The sequence below is a fragment of the Trachurus japonicus genome, chromosome 14 (genome assembly GCF_045865225.1).
Source record: "Trachurus japonicus isolate A0001 chromosome 14, Traja_1.0".
Classification (NCBI taxonomy): Eukaryota; Metazoa; Chordata; class Actinopteri; order Carangiformes; family Carangidae; genus Trachurus; species Trachurus japonicus.
The window spans coordinates 18,567,322-18,593,549 of record NC_140920.1 but is presented as its reverse complement, the minus strand read 5'-3'; the positions used below and the strand labels follow the sequence as shown (position 1 = coordinate 18,593,549).

Here is a 26,228-nt window from a genome sequence, read left to right as displayed (position 1 = left end):
CAGTCTCAGTAAGATGTAAGCAGGTGGTTTTCAGGTATGAGCCGCAGTGGAAGGAGGGGAGCTGACAATGGAGGGTCACTGGTGGCAGGTTTTACACACAGCCCCATTTCTTCAACATCTCTACTTAATTTTGAATTTTACTTAAAAAGAAATGTTTACACCTACTCACAATCAGCATATAATGTGAAACAATATGTTAAGTTCAGGACTGGCAAATGTTGGGTTTACTATCTGCAGCTGCTTTTTTGTGAAACTTCTCATAAACCAACACTTACAGTGATTCAAAGAGAGAATGAAGCCATTCCCCTGATTATGATCATGTCTGGATAATCTCTTTCATCCTGAATCTCTGGCACTTAAATTCTCCTTATGATCTCTTTTCTCTGATGTGCCTCCTTCTCTTCCAGTAGCGCTTTTATCCCAATTTGATTTTCTTTTCCTTTCCATCAGTTTTTACATATCAACTATATGAATGCTGTTCATTTCATTTGCTAATTGTTTCTAGAAATACTAATTATCTTTAAAAGAAAAATGGGCCATGTGTGGAATGATGTCACCATACATTATTTTATACTTTGTCACTTGATGAATATTTCTTTATGCTCAACATCATGCTCTTTCCTTAACCTAACAATAATGACAATTTTATTAATCTATGTATACATAGAATCTGTTGTAGAAAATTACCATAAACAAACACCAAAGAAAAAACAAAGGTCTCACTGTCTATTCGGTCATTTTTCTTTATTTACAAATGTCAAATGATACATATACATACAATAGAGACAGACAGTAAAAAGCTCAGTCACATGATCTACAGGCTGTGGATGATGGTTCTTTTCTTGAGGTTCTCGACATACTCTTTGGCCTGGTCGAAGCCAGTCCTCTTCTCCTCCACTACTGGCGGCGGGCCCTCCACCAGCTTAACAAAGTAGTGACAGTAAACTTTGTCCATGATGCCAAACATCCCCCTGCCATGGTAACGAATCCGCTTCAGGTACCGCCCTTTACCAGAGTAAGACTCAGCTGTGGGAGGAGGAGAGGGACGAGGAGGTGGAGGGGTGGGGATGGTGGGCGAATGAGATAAACAGAAAGAGCGATAAGGGACACTATGACTCATTTACTTTGTGGAGGTGCCTTTGAATGAAGACAGGTCAAAATAAAAATGGAAGTGACTCCAGGCTTATCTGTAATTATGTCTGAAACTCCACATAAATGACTCATTCTGCACAGCATCTGAACTCTAAAAATGATATTCCTCTAGCAGGATTGCTGACAGCATGTGATGAGTAATACGAGATTATACATGTTTTAATAAGTCTACTCATTAAAATAGCACTGCATATTTAAAATACAGGATACCATAGACACACAGAAGATTTGGTTTATTGTCCGTTTCTTTTCTTGTTAGTGAGCAGGAAATGAGCTTTGCCTGTTGAACTGTTCATTAAAAAATAAAGGCCCTAAGCTTCCACCTTAAGTAGAAAAACCACAACACTGACAGTGTGTGTTCAGACACTGTTAAAATCTTCTGCTGTTTTATTGAAGGTTCCCAGCAGCAGGGAATATGGGGATTGAAGCCTCTAGCAGTTATATCAGAGAGAGGGTTCAAACATATCTCTTTATAGAGATATAGAGCAGGGTGTACCCATTGATAATTAGCTATTCAGCTGCAGGAAGTTGTGTTGTTTTTCTATTGTACAGCTGTTTTCCCATTAAAGCCTTTAATGCTACAGACACTCACCTACATACAGGTTGGACTTGTATTCTACATTGTGATTCTTGACTGCCATATCCTGAGCTTCGAGAAGAACCTGAAACAAACAAAGAGATGTCACATTCATCCTCATGTATAAATGGGATGGAGGGTGAAATGCATTTTAAAAAAGTCCATGAATAAATGAAAGCTCAGTGGCACAAACCTCTTTCATGATCTTCGCCCCTTTCTTGTCGTTGAACTCCAGCTGGGCCATGGCCTCATCAATGCTCATCCCTCGGATCTGTGGAGGAGAACAAACAGAGGGATGAAAAGACAAAATGAGCCTTTGCTGCGAAGCTGTTAGGACAGCAGGGGGTGTTGCACTGCCTGAGGATGTTGCTTTGTATCTGCAGCGCCATTGCTTTAGTCAATCCAGAGCGCAGAGGCTCAATAAACTAAACAACCATGGGGAAAAAAGAGCAGACAACAGATAGGACTAAAACAAACAAACAAACACCCCAAAATGTGTAGGTTTGCATCAAAATACAGAGAATACTGAAAATTCTGGCAAACATTTTCTTTATACAGTTAAAATAGTAAAGATGTGCACAAAAATCTCACACTGTTAATTGACAATATTAAAATGTTTCTGATTTTCAAACGCATTACATTAGGATTTGTTGACACTGTCAATACTGGTAGTTTTGTAACCACTGTTATTTTCCTACAGGTTTGTCAAATTTACTCTCATCTGACTGTTCATGTTCTTAGAATTCAAGTGTTACAAAACATAAAGACAATTGTCAAACAAGCAGAGGCTTTAGAGGTGAAGGGTGCAAGATTACTTGTTAAAGTGGAGAGATATGATAATATGATACAGTTTGATGCTCTGCATGCTCATTCTGATACTGGTGTTTTTGAGACAGATCACTGCTGTGGCTCTTACCATTTTGGCCAAATACCACATTTTGTCTTTGCTGTACTTTATCTGCCTTCTACTGTGGTGGATCTCCTGTGAAGAAGAGATAGGGAGGAATCAGGTGTTTGTTTTAGACTTACAGAGATGCCTTCACAGCATATGAATAATACACATCCATAACCACTCAAACTCAATCAGAAAGACTCACTGCGGGTCTGCGAGGCTCGTCTTGCAGTTGAGGTGGATACACTGTCTTGTTCTTCCTCTCCCAGTGTTTTGATTCCAGTGAAGTGGTTGTGTGCAGACACGAGAGCTGCTGAGGACTGCCACCCAGAGCCTGTAGCCTGGAGAGATCAGAGAAAGGGGAGGACAAAGGTGTGTGACTGGATGTGTCAGTGAATGCTGTGCCAGCTCTTAAAATCTGTGGTGCATCAATCATTGTCTGACGAAGAAGAAAAGATACAATCACTCTGCTCAGTGTCTATTCCAAGTAGCTATGTGCCTCTGAGAGATGCTAATGAGCATGCTACATGTAATCTTCAGCTACAAAGGTTCAGAACTGTACTCAAAATTACTCCCACCTAGGTGAAAACTGATTATTATGACATGCCATACAGATGTATCTGTATGAGTACGGACAATGTGGCCTGACCCTTATCGCCATGCTATACAAGGGCTTCCAAAAAGAAAAGCAATTTGCCCTGTCGATATTTCTTCATAGTAACGTTAAACAAACACACGCATCAATATTGCCTGGGTAGAACAAGAGGAAACAAAAGTTAACCTATGACTGAAATGTAATGCTAGTAATCCACAGCCTTCCGTCGTATTTCAGTGCGGTACACAGAACATTGTCAGGATTTTCATGCAAAAATAACTCTAATGTAACACGGGTTAGTTTGTGGACACCCTTATGAACACCATTTGTCCTTCTGCAGTGAGATACATACCATAGATGAGATGCTTTAACGACATCTTACCTTGAGTGTAACGCCCAAGATATATTCCTAATAAAAGCCATGCCTGAAAACAAGAATAACTCTGTTAGAAATGTCGTCGTCAGTTGTAATTAGCGTGATTTAAAGGTAAATTTGTATTTAGATGGACAGCATTTCTCTCACCACGTCCTGTCATTGCAGCCGCCATGTTGGATTTTTACGACTCTGTCGCTTTACGTCCGTGATGTTTACAGCAACAAGTGCGAATCTGCTGTTATTCGCCGGCGTCGATGTTTATGTAATAAAACATATACATTCAGGTAACATATAAATAGTTTAATTTAATATAACACGTTATTTCTTCACGTTATTGGCATGTGCATGTGAGGTGATTTGGCAAACTTGGCACGGTTTGACCCAACGACGATGCCGTAGTCGACACCGGCAAGATTTACGACAGTGCACGGCTGCCGTACGGCAGTAAATGTTGTAGCTACGATAGTGCGGGTAACATGTGAGAAGTTTGATTTTGGTTTTTCAGACTTTATTTGAGAAAATAATACATTTAAAGTATCAGAGGCACCATGCACGAGAGGTCGCTGCCCGCCTCCCCCAACTGGTACTGCTCGCGCTGCAGTGATGTCAGCCGCGGAGGTTTACTGGGCGTCGGAGCTAAAAACATCGTTTATTTGATTGAGGTGTCTGCATCCTCCTGCAGGGTCGTAGGTGAGTCTGCTGTCACTGTTGGGCTAACAAACGACACACAACTCAATCCGGTGTTAGTCCGTCAGGCAACTGCCTTCAAAATGTGTAAAACGTTGCTAGAAGTCGCGTCTTTGTCCAAATTTATGGGGTCGGAGAATCAGAAATATCAGTATTAGCCTATCTGAGTGAGATAATCACATTAACAGTCCAGCGCTGAAAATGATCGGCTGATTTATCACTTCGTCATCCACAGAAAAAACAAATAAGTCTAAAGGTGAAAGACCTGATCCAGAGCAGGGACGATCAACTACTTAATTACACAGAAAGAGAAAATCAGTGCACCTCTTAATCGATTTCACAAGCTAAAATGATCCAAACCTGCTGGTTTCAGCTCAGTTGTAAACTAAATATTGTGATTATTCATACAGACAATGTGAGGATGCTGCATTGACGACTGGAGAACAGCAAACCACATTTTAAGACTAATTAACCTGTTATGATTCATCATTGCGTTTTCATGGGCCTCTAGAAACAGAGGATGCATTCCCATAATGCAGTGGAGAAGCATCTTTCATCAGATTTACCCTAATAAATTGTCCACACCTCCAGTTTGTAGACAGCTCTTAAACAGCCACTTAATGTAGGGTAATAATCCTCTTGGCTAGCTCAATAGATCTTCATTATGATTCATACAATAAGTGGAGTGCCCCCTTTAATTGAGAATACTCAATTAAGAGATTATTTGGTCATGGAAAGAATTAGTGTGAATTGCAAACCTGACAAAGTGTTCTGTTTTGTTGGTTGCAGTCTATTCTGCAGAGATACATTTGGTTTTTGCCTCAGTTAAGTGTCTAGTGACCTTAACCGTTGTGATGGCTCTGATGTCCAAACCTCTTGTTCTCAGGTGAGCTCGTCGGCCATAGAGACTTGGTGTCGGGGTTTTCATTCTGCCAGCACGCAGGACAGAGTCACATCTGTGTCAGCTCCTCTGCTGATGGGATCACTCGCTTCTGGGACACAGACAACAAAACTCTTATAAAGGAGCATGCAGCTCATCAGGTGAGGTCTCACTGCCCAATAGTATATGTCTGCAGAGAAAACTCACTGGCTCCCCCTGCAGGCTGCTCTGCACCAGCAGCACAAGGCGAGTGGGAGGAGTGGGAGGCAGATTTCCCAGCTCTGAGACAAAAGCACTTTTTTTTTCTCTGTTCAGACACTGTCACACAGTTTGGTTTCATATTTTGGTGCCACCATGGAGACATTGGGCTGCTCACCCAGTCTGGAGAGAAACTTAACCATTGGAACTCAACAGGATGTAGAGGACAATTTTCACTCTGCAGGGGAACAAACGGCTCAACAGATTTATATCGTTGGCTGCTATACAGTGTCTGAAGGGCATTTTAAAACAATTGTCAAAGCGGCTGGTATTTGTTTTCTTGTCATTATTCTTGCCTCAAATTATATCTTCAGGGGATAGATATATTTGTTTCTGTATTCTGTTTGATCTGGAAAATGAGACTGATGGGATGGTTGGGCCTCCATCCATCCAGTCCAAGTGAACAATGGGGGTCTTTGTGCAACATGACTGAAACAAACAATCTGTACATGCATTTATTGAGGCAAAAAAAATATAGCTTTCCCAATGATTTCCTGTAAAATTAATTAACTAAAAGCATGTGGACCTTTATAAGATACAAAACTGTTCACTGCATCTGGCCTAATACATTATTTTGTTAGCATGAGCACAAAGTAATTTACTGTGTTGTCTACAAATAGAACCCAGTCTCAGCAGTGCACTGGTCCCCGGTGGACAAAAACCTGGTGGTGTCGGGGGATGAGAAGGGCATCGTCGTCTGCCACTGGTACAACACAGGAGATACTGCCAGCTTCTTTCCCGAGCCCAGGACCATCTTCTGCCTCACCTGCTCCCCTCACAGCTGGAACATCGTGGCTGTCGGGTAAGACGACCACAGCCATCAGCTCCGTAAAAACCACCACAGTTGATCACAAGCTCCTGATTGTGACAATGCTCTCATTGCACTGTCCAAGGTACAAAGATGGGATGATCGTGCTGATCGACGTGAGCAAGAAAGGCGAGGTGATGCAGCGTCTCCGTGGACACGATGATGAGATCCATTCTCTGGTGTGGTCGCCGCTGCCTGGCGAGGATGCGCTCTGCAGCCGACCTGAGGACAGTGAAGGTATCAGTCGGTTGATAGAAACGTCAGTCTCATATCAGTTTGGTGCAGCAGCAGTTTGTGTTACTTTGACACAAATGGCAAGATATTGGTGGGACAAATAACAAGTAAAATGGGCACTGATGTGGTGATGGAAAGTTGATCTGATATATGAACACCTTTTTCACCCCATAGTAACAAATGGAGAGCGTGCAGTGGAGGAGAAGGGCTGCTACTTGGCCTCAGGGAGCAAAGACCAGACAGTGAGGATCTGGAGCACAGTGAAGGGCAAAGGTGAGCGATTCAGCCAAGTTTCACCTAAATTATATTCTCTATTGATTCTAGTTGGAGTACAGTGAGTCGTCGTCATTTATCACACCCTGCCACAGCTTTTTTTTTTTCAAAAAAGAAAGATGGATCACCGTGTCCTCCAATTTTCCTCCCCTCGCAGGTGTGATGACTTTGAAGCTGCCCTATTTGAAGAAAAGAGGCTCTGCTGTCGACCCTGGGGTCAAAGAGAGACTCTGGCTTAGCGTCCACTGGCCGAAGGGACGGCCGACACAACTGGTGTCCAGCTGCTTCGGGTAAACACACGTCTTTTTAATTAGATGACACAGGCAATTTGATGACACATGATAACAGCAGAGCTAGTATGTAGTGGCTTTCAGAAGTGCTGATTGAGAAAAACAATCCTGAACAAAGACGTTTTTGTTTTATAACCCCATAATGTATCAGTTCCTAAAGCAAATACAAGTTTTTTTTCTGTTTTTTTTTACAGTGTTTTCCTCTTGATTTCTATTAAGTATTACAAGATATTTTACATACAGTATGGACAGCATGGTTTGTGTTTTTCTCTTACGGCTCATGGTAATGCAGGACATTGTCTTGAGATTAGGAAATGTAGTTGTTGAGTCTTCTTTCCGAATGGGGAATAAGCAGGATAAAATACACAACAAATGATACATATAATAGGAAGTATGGACTATTGACTCCATTGATTAATGACTGAATATAAATGTGTTAAGAGGAAACACTGCAAAACAAAAGGACCATGCATACTCTACAGAGACATTAATTATCAAAAGTTGAAATCACTCATGAGGTTGCATGAGATTATATCTCTGTGTGCGTTGTGTCTTTGTGTGTCCTCAGTGGTGAGTTGGTGTTGTGGGACTTGACCAAGTCAGGGAAGCAGCGGTGGACTCTGCTGGGGACGTCTTCAGACAGCCAGAACCACAGCAGGATCGTCTTCAACATGAGCTCAGTTTACCTGCAGGACGACAGAGAGCTGCTCATCAGCACCTCCATGGACAGAGAGGTGAGTCCCACAGCAGGAGTGTTTAACGACCTTTGGTTTGACACACAGAAAGTTCACTTTTTTAGGTTTGCTGTATAATATATATTAATGTATTATTGGATGGGGCTTTGATGACCTTTCATTCAGGCCAGGTAGAGATTTTTTTTAGAGCTGAAATACCAAATCATCAGTCAGTCCTTGCTTGGCATTCACAGCGGTTTCAGTCCTGCTTACACCGCTCTTTTACAAATGAATACCTTTGAGTAACAGGAGATATTTGACCTTTAGTTCAAGCCAGGAAGTCTGTGGTTTTATAAAAGAAGGTTGGGATTCGGGGTGGGGTGGGGGATTAAGTAAATTTGGTTGGTCTCAGAAAATAAAGAAGTCTTGCTCCGGTCTGTCCATCAAATCTGAAGCTGCAGCCAGCAGTCTGTTAGCTTAGCTTAGCAAGAAGAAGAACTCTAACTAACATGATTGTTTTATTACAAAAAACATAATATGCAAGTCGTTGTGCTAAACTATACTAACTAGCTGCTGGGTCCTGCTACATAGGCAATTTAGCATTTAGATTGTGTGCAGTGGTGTTAGTCCTTACATTTATCTCTCTGGAGGAAAGTACAAATGAGAAAATCGATACCACTCTCTTGTATCTGGTAAATATGAATTCAGCAGCTAGTTGGACTGGAACCTGGAGAATCAACTAGCTTGGTTTTGTCCATTATTTACAAAATCCACCTACTAGTGCACCTTCTAAGCCTACTGGTGATATTGCATATGTCTAATCCTAATTTAACGTTCTACACACAGTTTTATGCCAGATGTTGTGCTAAAATGGGTTGATTAAAAGCTCCTGCTGTAATAGAGGGGTGGTGTATTTGCAAACAACCCTGACTGTCTTTATCCTCCAGATTAAATGCTGGGACCTGGACTCTTTGGACTGCTGCTGGACTCTGCCCACCCTGGGCGGCTTCGTCTACTCCCTGACCTTCTCCCCCGTAGGTACAGGGTGCCTGGCACTGGGCGTTGGCGACAACATGATCCGGGTCTGGAACACACTGACCACCCAGAACCAGTACGACATTAGGTCCTTCTGGCAGGGCATCAAATCCAAGGTCACAGCGGTAAGATGTTTGGTTTTAGTCTGAATTTATCATAGGAAAATATGAATAACTTCTACAGGAACAAAGAGCAACAGAAGTGTTCTTTTGTAACTGACTTTGTGTGGTTTATAACTATATAGAAAAGATATTAACAAGCTGCCTACACTGATCTATGGTATTAGCCCACTATATATCTAGAAGTGATGGAAACAACAGTAGTAGTTATAACTAATTTAGTCTTTATGTGAGGGTCCATGAGTTTCCTGAAATATATTAGAGGCAGAAAATCTCAGAGCAGCGGGAAAAAGAAAACAATGACATTTCTCTGCTGTCAAAAAGTCTACTGTTTAATAAATCCCTCAGCCGAGCTGCTGATAAGGCCACACACAGTCTCTTAAAAATTTTTCATTGTAATGTTGAAACCTGAGTCGTGTCTGAGGTTAATGACAACGGCTGAACGATATTGGTCCGCTCAGCCATTACTCTTTTCAGAAGCTCTGAGATAATGCCGAATAAGTGCCTGAGATAAAGATGCATTAAAGGACGTTTTATTTTGTCGCAGTTGGCGTGGCATCCGAGGAAAGAGGGATCTTTGTCCTTTGGAACAGACGATGGGAAAGTGGGAATCTACGACGTATTCTCAAACAAGTGAGATTCATCCTTTTCAAGTTTTGCCTTTGTCTGGAGTTTTGTAACCTAATGTCTTCCAGTAGTGTTTTGTTTTATGTCCCCTGCTAAGAGACTGCAGATGTAAAAAAGCTCTCTAACTACAGTCCAACATCTTTACATCGAGCTGTTGAGGAATCTAACTGCGTGTGGGTAGAAGCTATAACATGCACAGACATGCATTATCTGTCCAATAAACAAAGAAATAGATAAGTTAATCAAATCACTGCACACATGACAACCTCTTTCAACTTTGAACTTAGACTAATTACAGCAGCTATTTATCTACAAACATGACATTTATGTTGCTGAGCACGCTATCAAACAAATGCTTACTAAGAAAATAGCTAACTGCTTGCTGATATTGTTTGCAGGATAGCTAGCGAATTAGCAATTAGCTGAAAAACATTTTATAGGCTGCTCATTAAAGGTACCACTGAGTGTTTTTCTTTTAACAGATAATTTTTTATTTTGATTATTTAAAGGCAGTTGTAGAGATGGCAAGGAAAATCGGGGGAAGGAGAGAGAGGGAGCAGGAATGACATAACAGGAAACTGTCAGGGTTGGGTTCATCCTTGTGTGTTTTATGTATTTTCTCTTCATTAGTTTCCTGCTGTTCCACTGTTTGGCAGCTGGTGGCGTTAGTGTGCAAAGAAATGTAGCGATGTGCTGATAAAACAGTGTTTATTTCCCGCCTTACTGCAAAAACAGATGACTGTAGAGATTTATGTTGCACTTTAAGTTGTAAAACTTTTAGTGAAAGTCAGGAAGTTTGTTTTTCACAGGGGACCTTGGGAATCCTTCCCACAACCCCTCGAGGTCCTCGATGTTCCATTTTCTTGGAGCCGTCCACGTACTTTACTCCTGACTGGTCATTTGTTCTGCTCCATCTCCTCCCAGGCCTCCTCAGATATCCAGCTCCTATCACCGAAAAACTGTGTACACATTGGCTTGGGGACCCCCAGTGCCCCCGATGTCATTTGGTAAGTTCCTAATGAACTCTTAGCAACTGCTGCCGTTTGCCCTGAACGCTCTGACCCAGCAAAAACACTGGTGGCGAGAAGCTGGAAAAGCAGCGAGTCAGCAAAAAAAAAAAAGAGTTAAAACGTCTGTGCTCGCCCTTTTAAAATCATCTCAGTAATTGTATGAGCTCAGACAAATACTTACTGCTCACACCACCTTCGCTTTGGCCGCTCGTGGGGAAATTAAGACGCAGGAAGTTGATTTCTACCAGCTGTCGTTAGATGACATCTTGATTAGCGTATCAGTCTCTCAGCTCTGAAGTTGTAAATATAACAGTTGCTGTGCCAACAATCTGTTTCTCCTGCTTTTTTATATTATAGTCCTCTGAGTTTGCACAAATGCAGTGTAATCGAGACGTTTTAGACCTGCTGTTTTCTGTTGAGTGAGCAGAAACAGATGAAAGTGATGACAACCATTGCTCTTTAACTAAATCTAATAAAGCAGATCAGTGAAGACCAATTATATCTTGTATCTTTCTTTATTATTAATAACCTGGGTCTGTTTTCACACTGGAAGTAGCTTTGAAGTGAAACTTAAAGGGATAATTCAACATTTTGGCAAATTGGCCCATTGCCAATGGGTAAATTCATGCAAAACCGCTGATACCTGTTCCTGTCGAGGGCAGTTTTTCGGCAAGTAGTCTCTGCATTTGCCTTGAAAACAACTCTGTCTCATAATGTTCTGTTATTATCTTACAGCGTGATGAATGTGCAGGTCACAACTTGTCCGTGAGAGTGTTTTGGAGTTGTTGGATTGTGTATCTGATGAGTTTGATGAGGGAAACCAAGAAATCCCATTAGCCTCCGTAGCGTAGCTCTGAACAGCTCGCGACTCTGCTCCGCCGTTCTAAAAATAGCTTGTACTGACAATTAAAGGCAACGAACCTACTGCTATGAGGATTATGGCAATGGGCCAATTTGCCAAAATGTTGAACTATCCCTTCGAGTGTTTAAGGGTTAGGGTTTAATAATTTTGTTTTATACCTTCTTTCTCCCTTGAGCCTGAAACTATTCTGTAATTTTGTGTGTGTGATGTTCAGGTGCATCAGGAGGAAAGTCGTCCTACAGTCTGTACAGCTGCGCCGGAGAAGGCATCATCCTGCAACACGACCCGACTAAGCTGAGCGGAGAGGCGACAGACATCGACAGGCTGATCAGAGACACCAACAACATCAAGGTAGGAGTGAAGATGATGATATTGTCGCACAACTCACTGTAGTTGGTGTCATATGAGTTGGATGGCCTGTGGTTTATGAAGTGCATACGTTTTCACGCAAATGGTGCATGTTTCTGTTTGGACACTTTATGAGACAACTTTCAGTTTTGCTCAGAGCAAGTAAGTTCCATCAGCTAGATGGTGTGAGCACACAAGGGTCCAGTTGTGGTCTACGTAGGGTTTCAAATGGATGGAAATAGTTTGACTGTCATAGAATGACATTTTTTAAATCAATTGTATCAATCAAATCATTATTTATCTGTTTCCCCTGATGCCAGTTTCATACATGTAAACCAGCAGTAACAGCCACAATAGAACCTGTCAAACACCTGTATGTGGGTAACAAACTCTGAACACTCGCCTGAGAAGTCATCAGACGTGAGGTTGTCAGTGTTGAGGCGTTAATGGAGCAGATATTGTGGCTGTGGGCTCTGGGTGTCATGTCTGAATGCAAATTGAGGTGATTCGAAAAGGTTATAAAGGTGATCTCTGCTTCCCAACAGCACAAGCTGTCTCCACACACTGACCTCAGCTGGAAGCCAGATGGGAAAGTGGTTGCCATCGGCAATGAGGACGGGTGAGTGAACGGGCCAGACCTGACCTTTCTTATAATAGAGCATCGGGGCTGCGGAGTCCTGGGACGGACCAACTGTCCACTGTCAGGGCAGAGTCTTTAGGCTACAGAGAAATGGATTAGCTTCTGTGTGAGCGGTTGTGCTCCGTTAACTGGGTCACGTTCTGAGCGTCTGACCGACCGGTCCACTGACTCGTCCGAAACTCTTGTCTCCGCTGCAGGTGCATCGACGTCTATCAGGCTCCCAGTCTGAAGCTGCTTTGCAGCATCCAGCAGCACCACAAGATCATCAACACGCTGCGGTGGTATCACGACCACAGCTCCCCGCCTGAGCTGCACTGCCTGCTCGCCTCGGGCTCAAGCAACGCCATCGTCTACGTGCACGATCTCCGCTCCATCATAGGTGGGACCAGAAACACACATTAGACACATTACCTCTCTATGTCTAAGGAACAACTGTCTACTCTAAACAAAAAAACAAACAGACCCAAATTAGCAGATATTATCAGTTTTTTTAAATGCTGGTAAACCCACTAAATAGGCAATTAATAAAGGTCTGATGTGAGGTATTTTGGCATCTGGAAAAGGAGCTTTACACAACTTATTCCCACCTCCTGCAGGCTGCACGAGTGCCCTGAACTGTCTCCATCCAAACACTTACAGCCACATGTTTTACATATACCTGAACGACTCAGGGATAAAACATTACAAAACCGTCTGGGCGTCAGGCTAGCAGCTAGAAAACAAGTTGTATCTCACCACACTGTTGGTCGTGGTACGCAGCAACACTGCTGCAGCCTCCAGTTAATATGATACAACAGTGAATCAAAATAAGATTAGATAATTGTTGATAAAAGGTCAAACCTTCTGTGTTTATAGTTAAAAGCTATGTCCCTTTCTGAGATATACTGCTAGAGACAGTTATCTGCCCCAGAAACATGCCAAGACCATGTTCCCTCCTTTTGCGTCCCAAATCTCACTCTTTGTCGGGTTCCAGACACAGCTGTAGAGCGAGCTGATACAGTAATGGGCGCCGGCACTGGATTGTTTCTCTCCCCTTATCTAAGAGGTGTGAATCTTTATCTTAATGTTTATGCACAATTGCAAATAGGATGTTAACACATCTCCCCTTTCAGGCTCACTCCACCTTTCTAGGCCCTCAGAATTGAGGTGGCATCACGCACTCATGTTGTGTTGATGACTCTTCTGTTCTCCTTGATCGATCGAGCCTCATAAAATTCTTCGGTATAAGACATCCAGAGCTCTGGTGCTCCTTCTTCCTGCATCACCTCAGAATTTCTCCCTAATGCCTGCAAAGTAAAACTTTCACTGGAGTAAATCATATTTACTCTGAGCTGAATATCAGCGTAGATGTAAAACATTTTAAAGGTCTTGAAGGTTTTACTGTGAGTGTTGTGTGTCTGTGCAGAGGATCCTCCTGAGAGCCCCGTGGTGCTGACGGAGCCGTACCGCAGGCTGTGTGGTCACACCGCTAAAATCACCGGCATGGCCTGGAGCCCGCACCACGAGGCTCGGTTGGTCACGGTCTCGTATGACGGCACAGCTCAGGTCAGTACTGGGCATTATTAATACAAGATACTGTCGGATGAATCCCAGTCTGTCTGAAGGAAATGACTGCAGAGGAACATCTGGATTCTGAGAGGATGTCGTTGTGTTCAGGTGTGGGACGTGCTGCAGGAGGCGCCGCTCTCTAACTACAGAGGTCACATCGGCTACCTGCTCGGTGTGGACTGGTCGCCCGTGGATCCAGATGTGATCTGGACCGGAGGGAAGGACTTCACCGTGCAGGAGTGGACAGTCTCCAAACAAGAGTTTACTAAACCACCTAAAGGTAAAAAAAACTATTCAAACATCCAGAACCTGAAGCTCTAATTAGACAAAACCCAACAGATTAGACTGTAACGTTCACATGTTTAACTACTCAGGGAAAAAGATGGTGGATCTGAAAGAAAAGATGAAAGCTAATCCTAAACAGAAAAAGAAGAACAAGAAGGCAACAGGAGGATTCACGCCGTCAGAGACAAATGGAGGTCCGGTTACAGGAGGAGAGAAGAGCGCGACGGGACAGGAGCAGTCAGGTGACGATGGGGACGACGAGGTCAGCTCCACCAGCAGTTCTGTACCTCCAACAGGTAACGGAGCAGGAAACAACGGATGTGACAGATCGGTTGGGACATTTTTTAAAACTTCACAAATTAACTGTAATGTTTTGTTTCAGCCACTTTAGAGACACAAAGAAAAACCTCTGCTTCTGCGAAGAGCAAAGACAAACCAGGTACGGTGTGTTCTTAAACCTTATACAACTTATTTTTGAAGCTGTGTGTGTGACTGTGAAGGATTGTGTGTGTATGTGTGTTAGTGTTTCTAGACTCCAACCTGCTGAAGAAGAAGAAACCTCGCTCCATGCTGCCCCTCAGTACGTCCATGGACCACCGGCCCAAAGAGGAGCTGCTGCAGGACTGTGTCACTCTGGCCTCCGTCACACACAACAGTGGTGAGACTGAGCGTGCTGTCGCATCATCACCCTGACGACCTGCGCATGACACACTTTGCTGATAGTCTAACTGAAACCAGATATGAGAAACAAATGGAAAAGCATTTAGTGATGATGGTGTCGGGCTAGCACGTGTGTCACGTCACTGAAACGGTGTGTGTTTGACTTCCAGCGCCCCCTGCAGGCTGTGTGCCAGGCCAGGGAGAGCACATCCACCTCGGCCTCTTCTCCGACAGACAAGCTCTGCAGCGCATGTTTGAGTCGGAGGGTGAGTGTGTTTTATTTACTTTTCCTCAGCTTGGGGTCGAATTAATTGAACCGTTTCCTCTTGTTGAGTTATTGTGTGTCAGATTAACGCAACACAATTCATAAAACCTCTGTTCTCTTGTTGTATTTGCAAAATTTAATGTTAATGCCCTTTAGTGAATGTTGTGTAAGTGTAACCGACACATCAGTAAAATTAGCCTTGTCACAATGCTCAGGTTTACTTTTCTACATTCACACATTGACTTGTGTTTGTGATATACAGCACTTATTTCAGTTCTGATATCCACCTTGTGTTAAAGCTCATTGTCTGTGTCTGTGTGTGTTGTTGTTCAGAGGAGGGACACGTGGAGGCCGGTCACTACGAGTCTGTTGTGTACCTGCGGCTGTGGAGTGGAGACCTGGAGGGGGCGCTGCAGCTCGCAACAGAGAAGGGAGAGCTGAGTGACCATCTGCTCTCCATCGCTCCCATGGGTGATGACGTTAATACTGACTTATTTTGTGTTAATGCTGAACTGTTTTATTTAATTATCTAACAGCAACGAGTACAAGATCTTTTTTTTTTTTTAATATCTTCAAAATTTTCAACAAATAATGCTTTTCTATCACATTAAAAAGTTGGTATGAAACAATTTCTGATCCTAGAATCATAATTTTGACTAATGATGCTTTAAAGGGATAGTTCAACATTTTGGCAAATTGGCCCATTGCCATAATCCCTATAGTTTTAGGAGTAGGTTCGTTACCTTTAATTGTTGGTGCAAGCTATTTTTAGAACGGTGGAGCAGAGCCGCGAGCTGCTCAGAGCTACGCTACGGAGGCTCATGGGATCTCTTGATTTCACTCATCAAATACACAATCCAACAACTCCAAAACACTCTTGTGAACAAGTTGTGACCTGCACATTCACCACACTATGAGATAATAACGTAACGTTACGAGACAGAGTTGTTTTCGAGGTTTTCGAGGTAAATGCAGACTGCTTGCTGAAAAACTGCCCCCGTCAGGAATGCGCATCAGCGGTTTTGCTTGAGTTTACCTTGAAAACAACTCTGTCTCGTAACGTTACGTTATTATCTCATAGCGGGGTGAATGTGCAGGTCACAACTTGTCCACGAGAGCGTTTTGGAGTTGTTGGATTGTTGGATTGTGTATTTGATGAGGGAAACCAAGAAATCCCATGAGCCTCCGTAGCGTGGCTCTGAGCAGCTTGCGGCTCTGCTCCGCCGTTCTAAAAATAGCTTACACTGACAATTAAAGGTAACGAACCTACTCCTATGACTATAGGGATTATGGCAATGGGCCAGTTTTCCAAAATGTTGAACTATCCCTTTATGTTATCTAAAATAGTCAAGAACCCCTTCTAGATATTTTTTTATTAACAATTTGGAGTAAAAAAATGTTTGGTATCGTATTTTCCTCTAATTCTTGGCATTTGTTTTATTTTTTTATGATATGTTATAATAAAACAGATTTTGAGCTGCTCTACTCTGGTCACAGCTCAGTGCTTTTCTTACTTTTTCACTTGTTTCAGTCTGAACAGACATGACAAATCTTCTTCTACACTCTTCAGTTCAGCTTCTGATTTTGAAACTTGTTCATCCAGCTGGATTCCAGGTGTGGAGCCGGACGGTGGAGGCCTACGTCAAGCAGCTGTGCCTACAGGAGCAGTACCTGAAGGCAGCGTCCCACCTGCTGTCAGTCAACAAGCTGTATGAGGCCGTCGACCTGCTGCGCTCTCACAAGCTCTACAGGTTCACCTCCCTGATCCTTCACTTTCTAATGGACAGTTATTAATTTGTAAACTGAAATTTTAGTGTTTTATGTTCATATGTTAAATGAATAAGACAATTACTTTTATTTTTTAATATATCAAGATGGTGGCAGTTTGTTTCTTGTTGTCGGTGAATCTCCAGGTGATATTGACGTGTGTGTTTGATGTCAGGGAGGCCATAGCTCTGGTGAAGGCCAGGCTGCCAGCAGATGAGCCCGTCCTCAAGGAGCTCTACACCTGCTGGGCCGCGGTGCTGGAGAAGGATGGACATTTCTCTGCTGCTGCCAAATGGTGAGAACTGGAAAATCTCATCTTTCTGTTGTGCTAAAAAAAAAAAAAGTATATATCGTTACAAACATTATCTAAACCTGTCTTTCCTCGTCCGCTTCGCCTCTTCTCCCAGTTACGTGGCTGCCGGCGCCAGTTTCGATGCAGCCAAAGTCATCGCCAGGAAGAACGACGTGTCCTCGCTGAGGGCGGCGGCCAGCCTGGCCAGAATCTCCAGGGAGGTCGCTCTGGCTCAGTCACTTGCGCTGAGGTGCGCTAAAGACCTGGCTGGTGCTGAGAACTGGGTCGCAGCCCAGGAGGTGCTGAGTTCACAGGAGGGTCTGATGGTCAGTGGCAAGAAAACATCACACAGAACAAACTCAAATCAGAAACACAAGACTGTTGGTTTTGGATTTTACTTACATTTTCTTAAGTCAGTAAATGTACCATCTGAGTTTCACCGTCATAAGAATATGTAATGTGAGTGTTCAAGGTTATCAGGACTTGTGCAGACAGGAGAAACCGTTCAAAATTGGGATATTGGACCATTATTTCAAAAATAAAAGAGGGAATCTTGAAAAAAAGAAGCTGAGTTTAATAGAAAATTCAAGGTGAAACAATGTGAAATCTTCAGGTGACGGACATAAACAATGATCTCCTTGGTCTGCAGGTCCACAGGCTGCACCTCTGCGTCGCCGAGCTGCTGTCTGTGATGCTGGCTGACGCCGGGGTCGTTCCTCAGTCCTGCGTCTCCGCTCACCCGTGGGCGTCGCCGGGCAAGGGTCACGTCAGCATCCTGGACCGAGTGAGAGACGTATGGGAGGAGCAGTTCGGAGTTTCCCAGAAGTCAGCGGGACATCAAAGCGCCACAGCTCTCCTACAGGAACTGAAGTCTGCAGAGAGTCCAGCGCCCACGACCAACGTCCTCCTCAGACAAGTAGAGAGTCCTCAGACTGCAGCTTGGATTTTTTGTTTTTCAATAATTTCCTGTGTCTTGACTGTCTTCCTTCTGTCTCACTTCTCTTCCTCAGGTTCTGCTGTATTCATCCCTCCATCTGACCCGCTCTGTACTGAGCTGGTTACTGGATGATAGTGGACAAATGATAAAGGAGCAGTGGCAGGCCGTAGCTTGGCCAAGAGACTCCGGACACTTGTGTGTCTCTGCAGAACTCTGCAGGCTGCTGTTCCCTACTGGTACGTGAGGCCGTCTGTCCATTTGTCTGATCAATAAATCAATCACTAATAAGTCATTAAGCATTTCTGCATTGGTGCAAGAGAACTTTTTACAGTCATCAATCATCAGTTGCAGCCTTTGTGTATTATTACAAAGCCGCCACGTCACCATCTGAGTTCCTCTCACCCTCTCTCTTCTTCAGGTGATGTCATGGTTTGCTCCAGGAAATATCCCACAATGCTTCACCTCACAGAAGAAGAAGAAGAAGCCACAGCTGCTGCCGACAGTCTGCAGGCCTTTGTCCATTACCACCGTCTGTACGAGCGCTGGTGGAGCCGCTCCGACGACAACCACCAGGTCCAAAACGGCACGGCCGAGTCCAGTGCTGGAGACTTGCCGAAGGACAAAGTGGTGAACGGAGGACTGTCGGAGTCGGGGGAGAGCGTCCATTCGCCGAACGGCGAGCTGGACAAACTGGACTTTGATGTTTCAGGTCTCCTGTGTGAGTCTCAGGCTGCGTATCAGGCCTCTCAGAGGACGGTGAGAGAGCTCCAGGAGCGGCTGTCAGCCATGGTGCTGCAGCACAGCCAATTCCAGGGAGGCCAGCTGGACGCTGGGGAGACACAGACCGACACGTCCACACAGATATCAGAGAACAGAGGGTGAGGGTCCATTACCGATGATTGATGACCGATTAATTTGTTATTCTTTTCCATTTTATGATGTTTGGGTTCAAAGCTTGTACATTGATGCATGGACATGCACAGTTAATAGTGTAAAATAGTTAGCACACTCAACTTTGACCCTTGATACCTGACAATATAGTTTGGTAATTTAATTTATAGCTATTGCAGACCTCTGAAATGAGCTCAGTGATGTTATATAGTTAAGATCTCATGGTGTCCAACCGTTCTTCTCTCTCCTCCCCCTCAGGACTGATGACCAGGAGACCTTCCTCTCTCTGTCCAGCAAGATGTCGGAGCAGCAGAAACATCTGGCCGACCTGCCACACACCATCAAGGTACAAACCCAGTACACAACACACACACGTCAGTTACAGCTAAAAGAGGCTGACGGCCTGAGGAGGAAGTGAACACCATCTGTAACATCTGTATGAACTGCTGTTTATCAAATGACCCAGCATGAGCTACTAGTGTGGCTCCAGTTTGTCACAGCAGCTAAAACACTCACAATAACAACAGCATACTGATCATCTACATTCTCTATTGAATTTTAGCATGTTAGCATGCTGCAATTGGCTAATTAGCATTTAAGACAAGGTGGGGCTGAGACCAATGGCGATGATATTTTTTGTTATATTATTGGGTATTTGGTGATGAAGGAAAATTAAATTCTGACCAGATGAAAGGTTTAAGGGATCCTGGGAGGAAGTATCCATTTGATTGAGAACTGTAAATGTCAACCTCCTGGTGGCGCTAGAGGGAAACTCAGTCCCCTGTGGGAATTATGAAATCATGTTGAAAAATATGCATAAGGTGTTCAACCTCTTTCATGAACTCCTTAAGGATGCACCACACCTCTTCGCCTCCATCTTCATGTGTCTTGTCTCCTTGCAGATGTATCCTCATCCAGATGTTGTCGAATGCTGCCTGGTTCTCCTGCACTTCACCAAGTCATTGCCGTCTGCCTCCGAGTCCATGCAACACAGGGCCAAAGACCTGCTCCGTAAATACGGATCATCGCCGTCTGTCCTAAAAGCCGCCCAGCGATTCCTCACCTGAACGAAGCACTTCCACTGTACAGATGTTTGTTGAATAAAAAAAATCTTTAATAACAAAATGATACAGCGTCCTGAGTCTGTTTGATTCTACATCCAGATGTGCGTGAGGGAGCCTGACCTCTTACAGCTGAGTTATGTCACTTGTCGAAAGACTTAATGGTGAATTAATTTACTCCCATGTCCTCCATTAACGGCCCATTGTCAACATATTTTCTACTGGCCTGAGATTCTCAACAATACTGTGCTTGTACCTTCAGTAAATATGTTATAGATTTAATATCAGATATCCAGAGGGATCATTATACAGGATAATATCTAAACCACAGGCTTATTCAAAGTTGTGAAAATGTCAGGTTAGATTGTAAAAAACAAGATTATTGGTCAGTCAGACGTAGTTTCCGTTCTGTCTTCAGTTTACCGGAGACATTTTGTTTTAGGACAGCTGAAAAAGTTTCTTTAAAATATCAACAAATGTCTTTATTTTTACATTTCTTATCAATTCAGGTTCTCGAATGTGAAGCTCTGTTGCTTTGTTTTGCAACTTTTAACATCTTTGTGTTCTGACAAGACATTTTGCTCAGTGATTGAAAAACTGAGTACCTGTTAATCAAATGAGTGAAGCAAAGTTTAACTTTAAGTTCCAGAGCCTTAGATAGAAATTAAGATGTAAGAAGGAGAAAAGCTAGAACAAAAGTTGATATTAGTTGATTTTCAAAATGAATGACTTGTTTTCTGTCAATCAACCAATTGTTTCAGCACTGATTGTATTCTATTTTTTTCAAGAATCTCTTTTTTGAAGATAATTGTGTCCTGTTCAGGTTGGATTTGCTCCACAAACTACATGAACCTTTTCAAAAATAAATGCTAGTCGAGCTGCAACAGCGAAGTTTTAGAAAGAAAATAACATCAAATATTTACCATTTACATTCAAAATACAAAACAATTTAATATACAACTGTTTAAAACAATGTAGAATGTAAAAACAACAGTAACCACAAGATCTGTAAACCTGACGGTGGACAGTTTGGTTTGGTGCATGAATATACAGAACAGTAGTAGTAGTTTTTTTCCCCATCGAAACACATGCATAACCGAGCACAGTCATACACTGTTAAAAGTTTCTGAAAAGTGGAAAAAGAGCTAAAACATTTTATTCTCATCAAAATTATACATTTTAATTTACAGGCCCTTCCAGCATTAACTTAAAAAAATAAAATCCCTGCAACAAGATACGAGTCCCCCTGGTGATGAGATCTGTGGTCTGAACTGAAGGATCTGGCTGTTCCTGTCAAAGTTTGGTCTGAGATCACAGTGTGATACAGGAGCTGGTCCCATGCTGTAAAGAAGGGCGTCACTAATGCTGTAAATGAGGAAGGACTTTTTAAAAAGTGTCCCGAGTACACTGTCGTACACTCAGTACAAGTGACTAAAAAGAAACGAGTGAGCCAGTGAAGGGTCCACTGTCACCGCCCACTTTACAGTCACTCAGGAGGGGAATCTAAAGAAATGTTTACTTGTGTCTTGTTCAGGGGTCGAGTGCTGAGGGAGTTCAGGGGGGGAGAGAGGAATCTGCTGGTTGGGTTTTAAAACAAGTGCGAGTTCCACTTGAGAGGTTGAGCGCTCAGTCAGTGCTTGTTATTCGTTTCCTCCTGGCCCGAGCTGGAAATGCCGTTCTGGGGTTGGGTGGAGCCCGAGCCCAGGCCGTACAATCTCCCACAATACTTTGCGTCGTCAATGTTGTCTTCAAAGAAAAGCTGAACAAAAGAGGAAAAAAAGTTTAACTTTGACCACCTAGCTGAGTTTTCCAACATAATTAACACAATTATTTATAGTTTTACTAGCCTTATTTTGTACTATGAACATTGATTCTGATGTGTGGTTAATACATTTCTATGAGCTCAATCCTGAAGAAAAACTCCATCTGACACATCCGCAGTGAACAATGACAGAGACCAGGCTAGTGGACGTTTGTGCTCGTACCTCTTTCATCCTGAAGAAAGCCATGCCCGTGAGCAGAGAATCTGATCCAGCTTGATGTTGCCGCCCGATCCTTTTCAGCTCCAGCTGGTCGGCCACTTCCTGTAGCCCTCCCTGCACAGACACACAGCAGTCAGACATCAACATTGTGATTTGGTGGATGTTAATGACTTCAGTGTGGAGTCTCACACTTGAATTATTACTCTCCCCTTCCCCTGTGTATTAGTTATCCAGGCAACTGCACCTTTAGGTTCTTGCAGCTTTTCATCAGGTACTTGACGTCATAGATGGCCGGGAAGAACAGGTTGAGGATCTGGAAGAAGTCGTGTTCCTCCTCAGGGAGTCGAGCGTCTGTCAGGAGCTTCACCAGGTAACCAAAGTCGTAGCCGCTGGAAAATACAGAGCCAGGGATATGTTTGCTGCTTCAACCGCTGATATAAATTTTTAGATGTGTAAAGGGGTGTAATGGTATAATACTTGTTTTACGAGAGAGTGACAGCAGTTGTTTGTGTAACAGTAAAGACTCTGTAGGATGCAGAGTAAGTATAAAAGCTGAAATCAGCCCAAACAACAGACCTGTGAAAAGAGAGCCACTTGACGTTTTCACACAGAACCAGACCGGACGTCATGAGCAGCTCAGCGAAGTACAACGTGTCGATTCCTTCTTCTTCGTGCTTTTTAAACTGGAGGCCGGAGTTCTGGAGCAAGTCTATGGAGTCCTGCGAGTACATGTCTTCTCTATGAAGGGCAAAAAACACAGACATTCATTGTCAAGATCAACTGTCAGCTGATCACAACTTCTGCCAACAAAGCCATAACAGTGTGAAATGGAAAACACAAAATAAAACATTACACCCTTTCAACTGTAGAGTACAAGAGAGGAAAGAAAAAGGAGAGCATGAGGTCGCCTACGTGAGGTTGAATTTGAAGTTGAACTGCCACGTCGTCGTGCCGGGGGGATAGTCTCCGTCCTCGTTCATGAACGTGAGCCCGAGCTGGATGATCTTCAGGAGGTCGACATTACACCTCAGCAACTGGTACTGGTAGTCCACCGTGCTGCGGAACTCGCCAATCGGTCGGACAACAACGCCGGGGAACTCTGTGTCCTGGTGAAACCATTTTTAACTGGGTTATTTCCACTTATCCTGCAGTTATTGTTCCTTTTAACTTCAACATTCGTGACGTGAACGTTGCTTACCATGGCAATGTAATTGTAGCTTTGAATAATCTGCCGGATCTTCCTCATTTCCTCCTCCACATTGCTCGCCCAGACTTCACAGATTATCTGACTCGAATCTGTAAGCGCGGCTGGCATGTTGGCAGGTCAGAGAGAGTGGAAACTCCAATAATCCTGCAGTGCTCGTGAAGGTGACGAAGCTGAGGCGGTGTGATGAGGAAAGACAACTCTGGGAGAGGAAGAAAGTCAATTTGAATAAAAGCAGAGAGAAGTCTGACAACTTAAGAAATCAAATATGAAACATCGTCAAAATAAGGAGTAAATACAAAACATTATTACTGCAAGTCTATTACTGCAATTATAGTGCTAAAACGAGAGTTTAAATAAGCAATACAAACGTATTTCGGAGGCTTCATTTGAGTACTAGTGTGAAACAAGTTAAATGTATGGATGATGTCCTTCTTATATCAAGAGTCATGCTTTGACAGCATTTAAATAATCTTAAGGCAGTCAAATAAACAGTCTATGTAATTCATAATCAATGGAACTGTATTGGCTGAAATGCTACAAGCAAGTGTGTTTTCAAAGCAGCCACAAAGAGGATAGTTTAGTTTCAGTAAACCATGATTATCATGTTGCCTTTAGTGCACATTTTACATTTGTAAAACACACTGTAAAGACTCTGATGGGGTTTTAATGTAGGTGAAAGCCCAGAGATCAGAGTCAACACATGTAGTGCTGTTACTGGTGCACTACGGTCAGTTACACCAGGTGCACCACCTAACTAAAACTAACACATTTAACAACCCTGTAACAAACGTATCTTCAGTCTAAATGGTAGTGTGAGTTTTAGTTGAAACCGTTTTAAGAGATGTGCTGATTGGACTTGATGACCACAGAGTAAGTTGTAGTTTGTACTTCTACAACATCTGCTGTAGTGTCTCTATATTAAAACTTCTCAACACTCAACTTCTCCTATTAGCCGCAGACAAAACATGTCGATACTATTCTATCTAAATGGCTCTTAAGAATAACTTCTTCTTTTGAAAGAAATGATTTTGTGTGAGCATTACACCAAGGAGAACTAACTGGTGTCTGTTTATACCATCAGGCTATCTGACCCAACATGTAAAGAACAAAGTGACACCACATTGCAGAGCGTTCATTTTAACCTAAACTCTGCGAGAAGAGTCAATAAAGTCCAACAACTCGGCTCGGGAGGTTTTAGTAACTGCGCAATTTGTAGTTTGGTTAATAATGGATAACGACGCTGCAGCGAGCGGTTAAAGCGCTGGCTGGTGGCTTTAGCATCAGAGGCTAACGCTAGCAGGCTAATCCTCGCGCTACCGAGCAAGCTAACATCACCAGAGCAAACATTAAACGCACCGCCTCTGCTTTTTCACTCAACGGTGTATGTAGACAGTTACACGCATGGCGGACACGGCAGAGAGCTGCTGTGGAAATGAGAAAAGTAGAAAAATGAGTCGGTTTTACCTGATAATTTCTTCGACGTAACCTGCCAAGCTAGCTGATAGCGCCACTGTGTCTTCTTCTTCGCTTTCTCCTGCTGTTGCTGCTTCTTCGGTGTGTTTATTGGCGGATGCTGAGTCAGCACATCGCCACCTCGTGCCCTGGCGGAAGTAGTGACACGACAAAAACCTTTATTTCCCTTTATGTCCTGTGTACGACCTGTGGGTTCAATTTTTGTTACTTTTTTCCCCCAAAGATATTTCAACCATATACTGTATATAAAAAGCATTCAACACAAAATGTTTTGCTTTTATCCCCCACATGTAGGCTATATTGTCCATGAGAGATAGTTACATAATAATAATAAAAGAATAAGAATTAACATCTAAAACATTTTTTTTTATACTTTATTGCAGGCTTGCACAGGTTCATGTTCCAGTACACATCTTTTTAGACATTGGAGCATTCCTACAAAAATTTGTATGCTGTTTGTAATGAAAAACATCAAAAGAAAATTAAATAAATAAAGAAAAGAAAAGAAAAGAAAAAGGAGAAGAAAAAAAGGACTAATACTAAGTTAATAACTATTAATAACTAATAAAAAGACAGTAAGGGGAAAAAAGCATAAGATAGAACAAAAATACAGTAATAGCCTACATACACAAATGTATTCTCTTCGGAGATCTAGTAAAACATTTCTTCAGGGCTGGACTCATCAGTTTTATTTATTTATATAATCAATCCACTTATTCCATCTTTTCAAACATTCTGGTTCTTGATTTCTGATTCTATGCAATTTTTTTCCATTTCCAAAATATTATTTACAGTTAATTTACAGTTATTAAAAGAAGGTGAGATGGATTTTTGCCAATTTCTTGTTATTTGCTTCAGAGCTGCAGAGTATTCTGTATGTGTCTTTTTCTGTTGTAAATTCAGCTGGTGTTATTCCTAAAACAATGAATTGCGGTTTCAATGTTTTTTTAATTTGGAAAATCAAAAAAATAGATTCTATAATTTTTTTCCAGAATGGTTTTAGTGATGGGCAGAAATAGAAAATGTGTGAGTGGTTTGCATAGTGCTCGGCACAATTTCTGGAGTGATGGATAAAACATAAAACATGAGGAATAATGATGAAATAATAGGAATGATAGCTAAGAGTCGAGATAACTTCCATTGTGAATTACCGCTAGGATATAACTTGATATGACCTGACTAATTGATCTGATAGAGTAATTACAGAATCCTCTCAGAATAAATAAAAACAAATCTGTTGCAGTAGGAAAAGCCCAACAGAAAATGGAAGATATGTCCACCAATTTATTTAAAATTGGTTAGTGAACTGGCTAACCTGGGGTCCACTGGTAGGTTGTTTATGGGTCTGGGAACATATAGGCTGTCTCCCTTTGTCACCTGCCTAGACCCAGGTACAACCAGAGGAGCCATGTGTTAAAATGTTAAGTAGATTTTGTTAATAATAGCCTTCAGGATATTTTGGATCTTGGCTGCAGAGATTTCTGAATCTTTGGAGATCAAGAGGTCAGATGCTTTCACCTCGA

The 26,228-nt window shown here is 42.6% G+C and overlaps 3 protein-coding genes across 3 annotated transcripts; 1 reads left to right on the top strand and 2 right to left on the bottom strand.

Moving 5' to 3' along the window:
* Positions 1–733: 733 nt before the first annotated feature.
* mrpl22 (mitochondrial ribosomal protein L22) lies at positions 734–3,813 on the bottom strand. Its single transcript, XM_085798221.1, has 7 exons — positions 3,740–3,813; positions 3,599–3,641; positions 2,827–2,962; positions 2,646–2,711; positions 1,923–2,000; positions 1,745–1,814; positions 734–1,026 (listed from the first exon to the last, which is right to left on the bottom strand). The coding sequence occupies exons 1-7, from the start codon at positions 3,762–3,764 to the stop codon at positions 815–817; spliced, it is 630 nt and encodes a 209-aa protein (XP_085654347.1). The 5' UTR covers positions 3,765–3,813; the 3' UTR covers positions 734–814.
* A 222-nt stretch (positions 3,814–4,035) lies between these two features.
* Positions 4,036–20,110, top strand: gemin5 (gem (nuclear organelle) associated protein 5). The gene is made up of 28 exons (XM_085798223.1): positions 4,036–4,282; positions 5,166–5,320; positions 6,038–6,219; positions 6,311–6,462; positions 6,634–6,732; positions 6,890–7,022; positions 7,591–7,756; positions 8,644–8,856; positions 9,398–9,483; positions 10,402–10,484; positions 11,564–11,700; positions 12,243–12,316; positions 12,535–12,716; positions 13,743–13,882; positions 13,994–14,165; positions 14,260–14,466; positions 14,553–14,609; positions 14,694–14,828; positions 15,001–15,096; positions 15,429–15,566; positions 16,699–16,846; positions 17,038–17,157; positions 17,270–17,480; positions 17,804–18,070; positions 18,165–18,327; positions 18,510–18,969; positions 19,241–19,328; positions 19,885–20,110. Exons 1-28 carry the CDS (start codon positions 4,141–4,143, stop codon positions 20,047–20,049), a joined length of 4,371 nt encoding a protein of 1,456 aa, XP_085654349.1. The 5' UTR covers positions 4,036–4,140; the 3' UTR covers positions 20,050–20,110.
* An 858-nt stretch (positions 20,111–20,968) lies between these two features.
* On the bottom strand, positions 20,969–24,771 carry cnot8 (CCR4-NOT transcription complex, subunit 8). Its single transcript, XM_085798225.1, has 7 exons — positions 24,697–24,771; positions 23,224–23,431; positions 22,938–23,131; positions 22,602–22,763; positions 22,270–22,414; positions 22,029–22,139; positions 20,969–21,802 (listed from the first exon to the last, which is right to left on the bottom strand). The coding sequence occupies exons 2-7, from the start codon at positions 23,338–23,340 to the stop codon at positions 21,674–21,676; spliced, it is 858 nt and encodes a 285-aa protein (XP_085654351.1). The 5' UTR covers positions 23,341–23,431; positions 24,697–24,771; the 3' UTR covers positions 20,969–21,673.
* Positions 24,772–26,228: the final 1,457 nt, after the last annotated feature.

What these genes read in the sequence shown, in the direction of transcription:
- cnot8 (XM_085798225.1), bottom strand. Translation starts at nt 23,340, where the DNA reads ATGCCAGCCGCGCTTACAGATTCGAGTCAGATAATCTGTGAAGTCTGG. An exon ending in AAGTGGCTCTCTTTTCACAG is followed by an intron (nt 22,415 to 22,601) that starts GTCTGTTGTTTG and finishes TGTATTTTCCAG; the next exon opens with CGGCTACGACTTTGGTTACC. An exon ending in AAAGCTGCAAGAACCTAAAG is followed by an intron (nt 22,140 to 22,269) that starts GTGCAGTTGCCT and finishes GTGTCTGTGCAG; the next exon opens with GGAGGGCTACAGGAAGTGGC.
- gemin5 (XM_085798223.1), top strand. Translation starts at nt 4,141, where the DNA reads ATGCACGAGAGGTCGCTGCCCGCCTCCCCCAACTGGTACTGCTCGCGC. An exon ending in GCACCTCCATGGACAGAGAG is followed by an intron (nt 7,757 to 8,643) that starts GTGAGTCCCACA and finishes TTTATCCTCCAG; the next exon opens with ATTAAATGCTGGGACCTGGA. An exon ending in CGCTCTCACAAGCTCTACAG is followed by an intron (nt 16,847 to 17,037) that starts GTTCACCTCCCT and finishes GTTTGATGTCAG; the next exon opens with GGAGGCCATAGCTCTGGTGA.
- mrpl22 (XM_085798221.1), bottom strand. Translation starts at nt 3,764, where the DNA reads ATGGCGGCTGCAATGACAGGACGTG. An exon ending in TGTGGTATTTGGCCAAAATG is followed by an intron (nt 2,001 to 2,645) that starts GTAAGAGCCACA and finishes TCTCCTCCACAG; the next exon opens with ATCCGAGGGATGAGCATTGA. An exon ending in CAAGTCCAACCTGTATGTAG is followed by an intron (nt 1,027 to 1,744) that starts GTGAGTGTCTGT and finishes CTCCTCCCACAG; the next exon opens with CTGAGTCTTACTCTGGTAAA.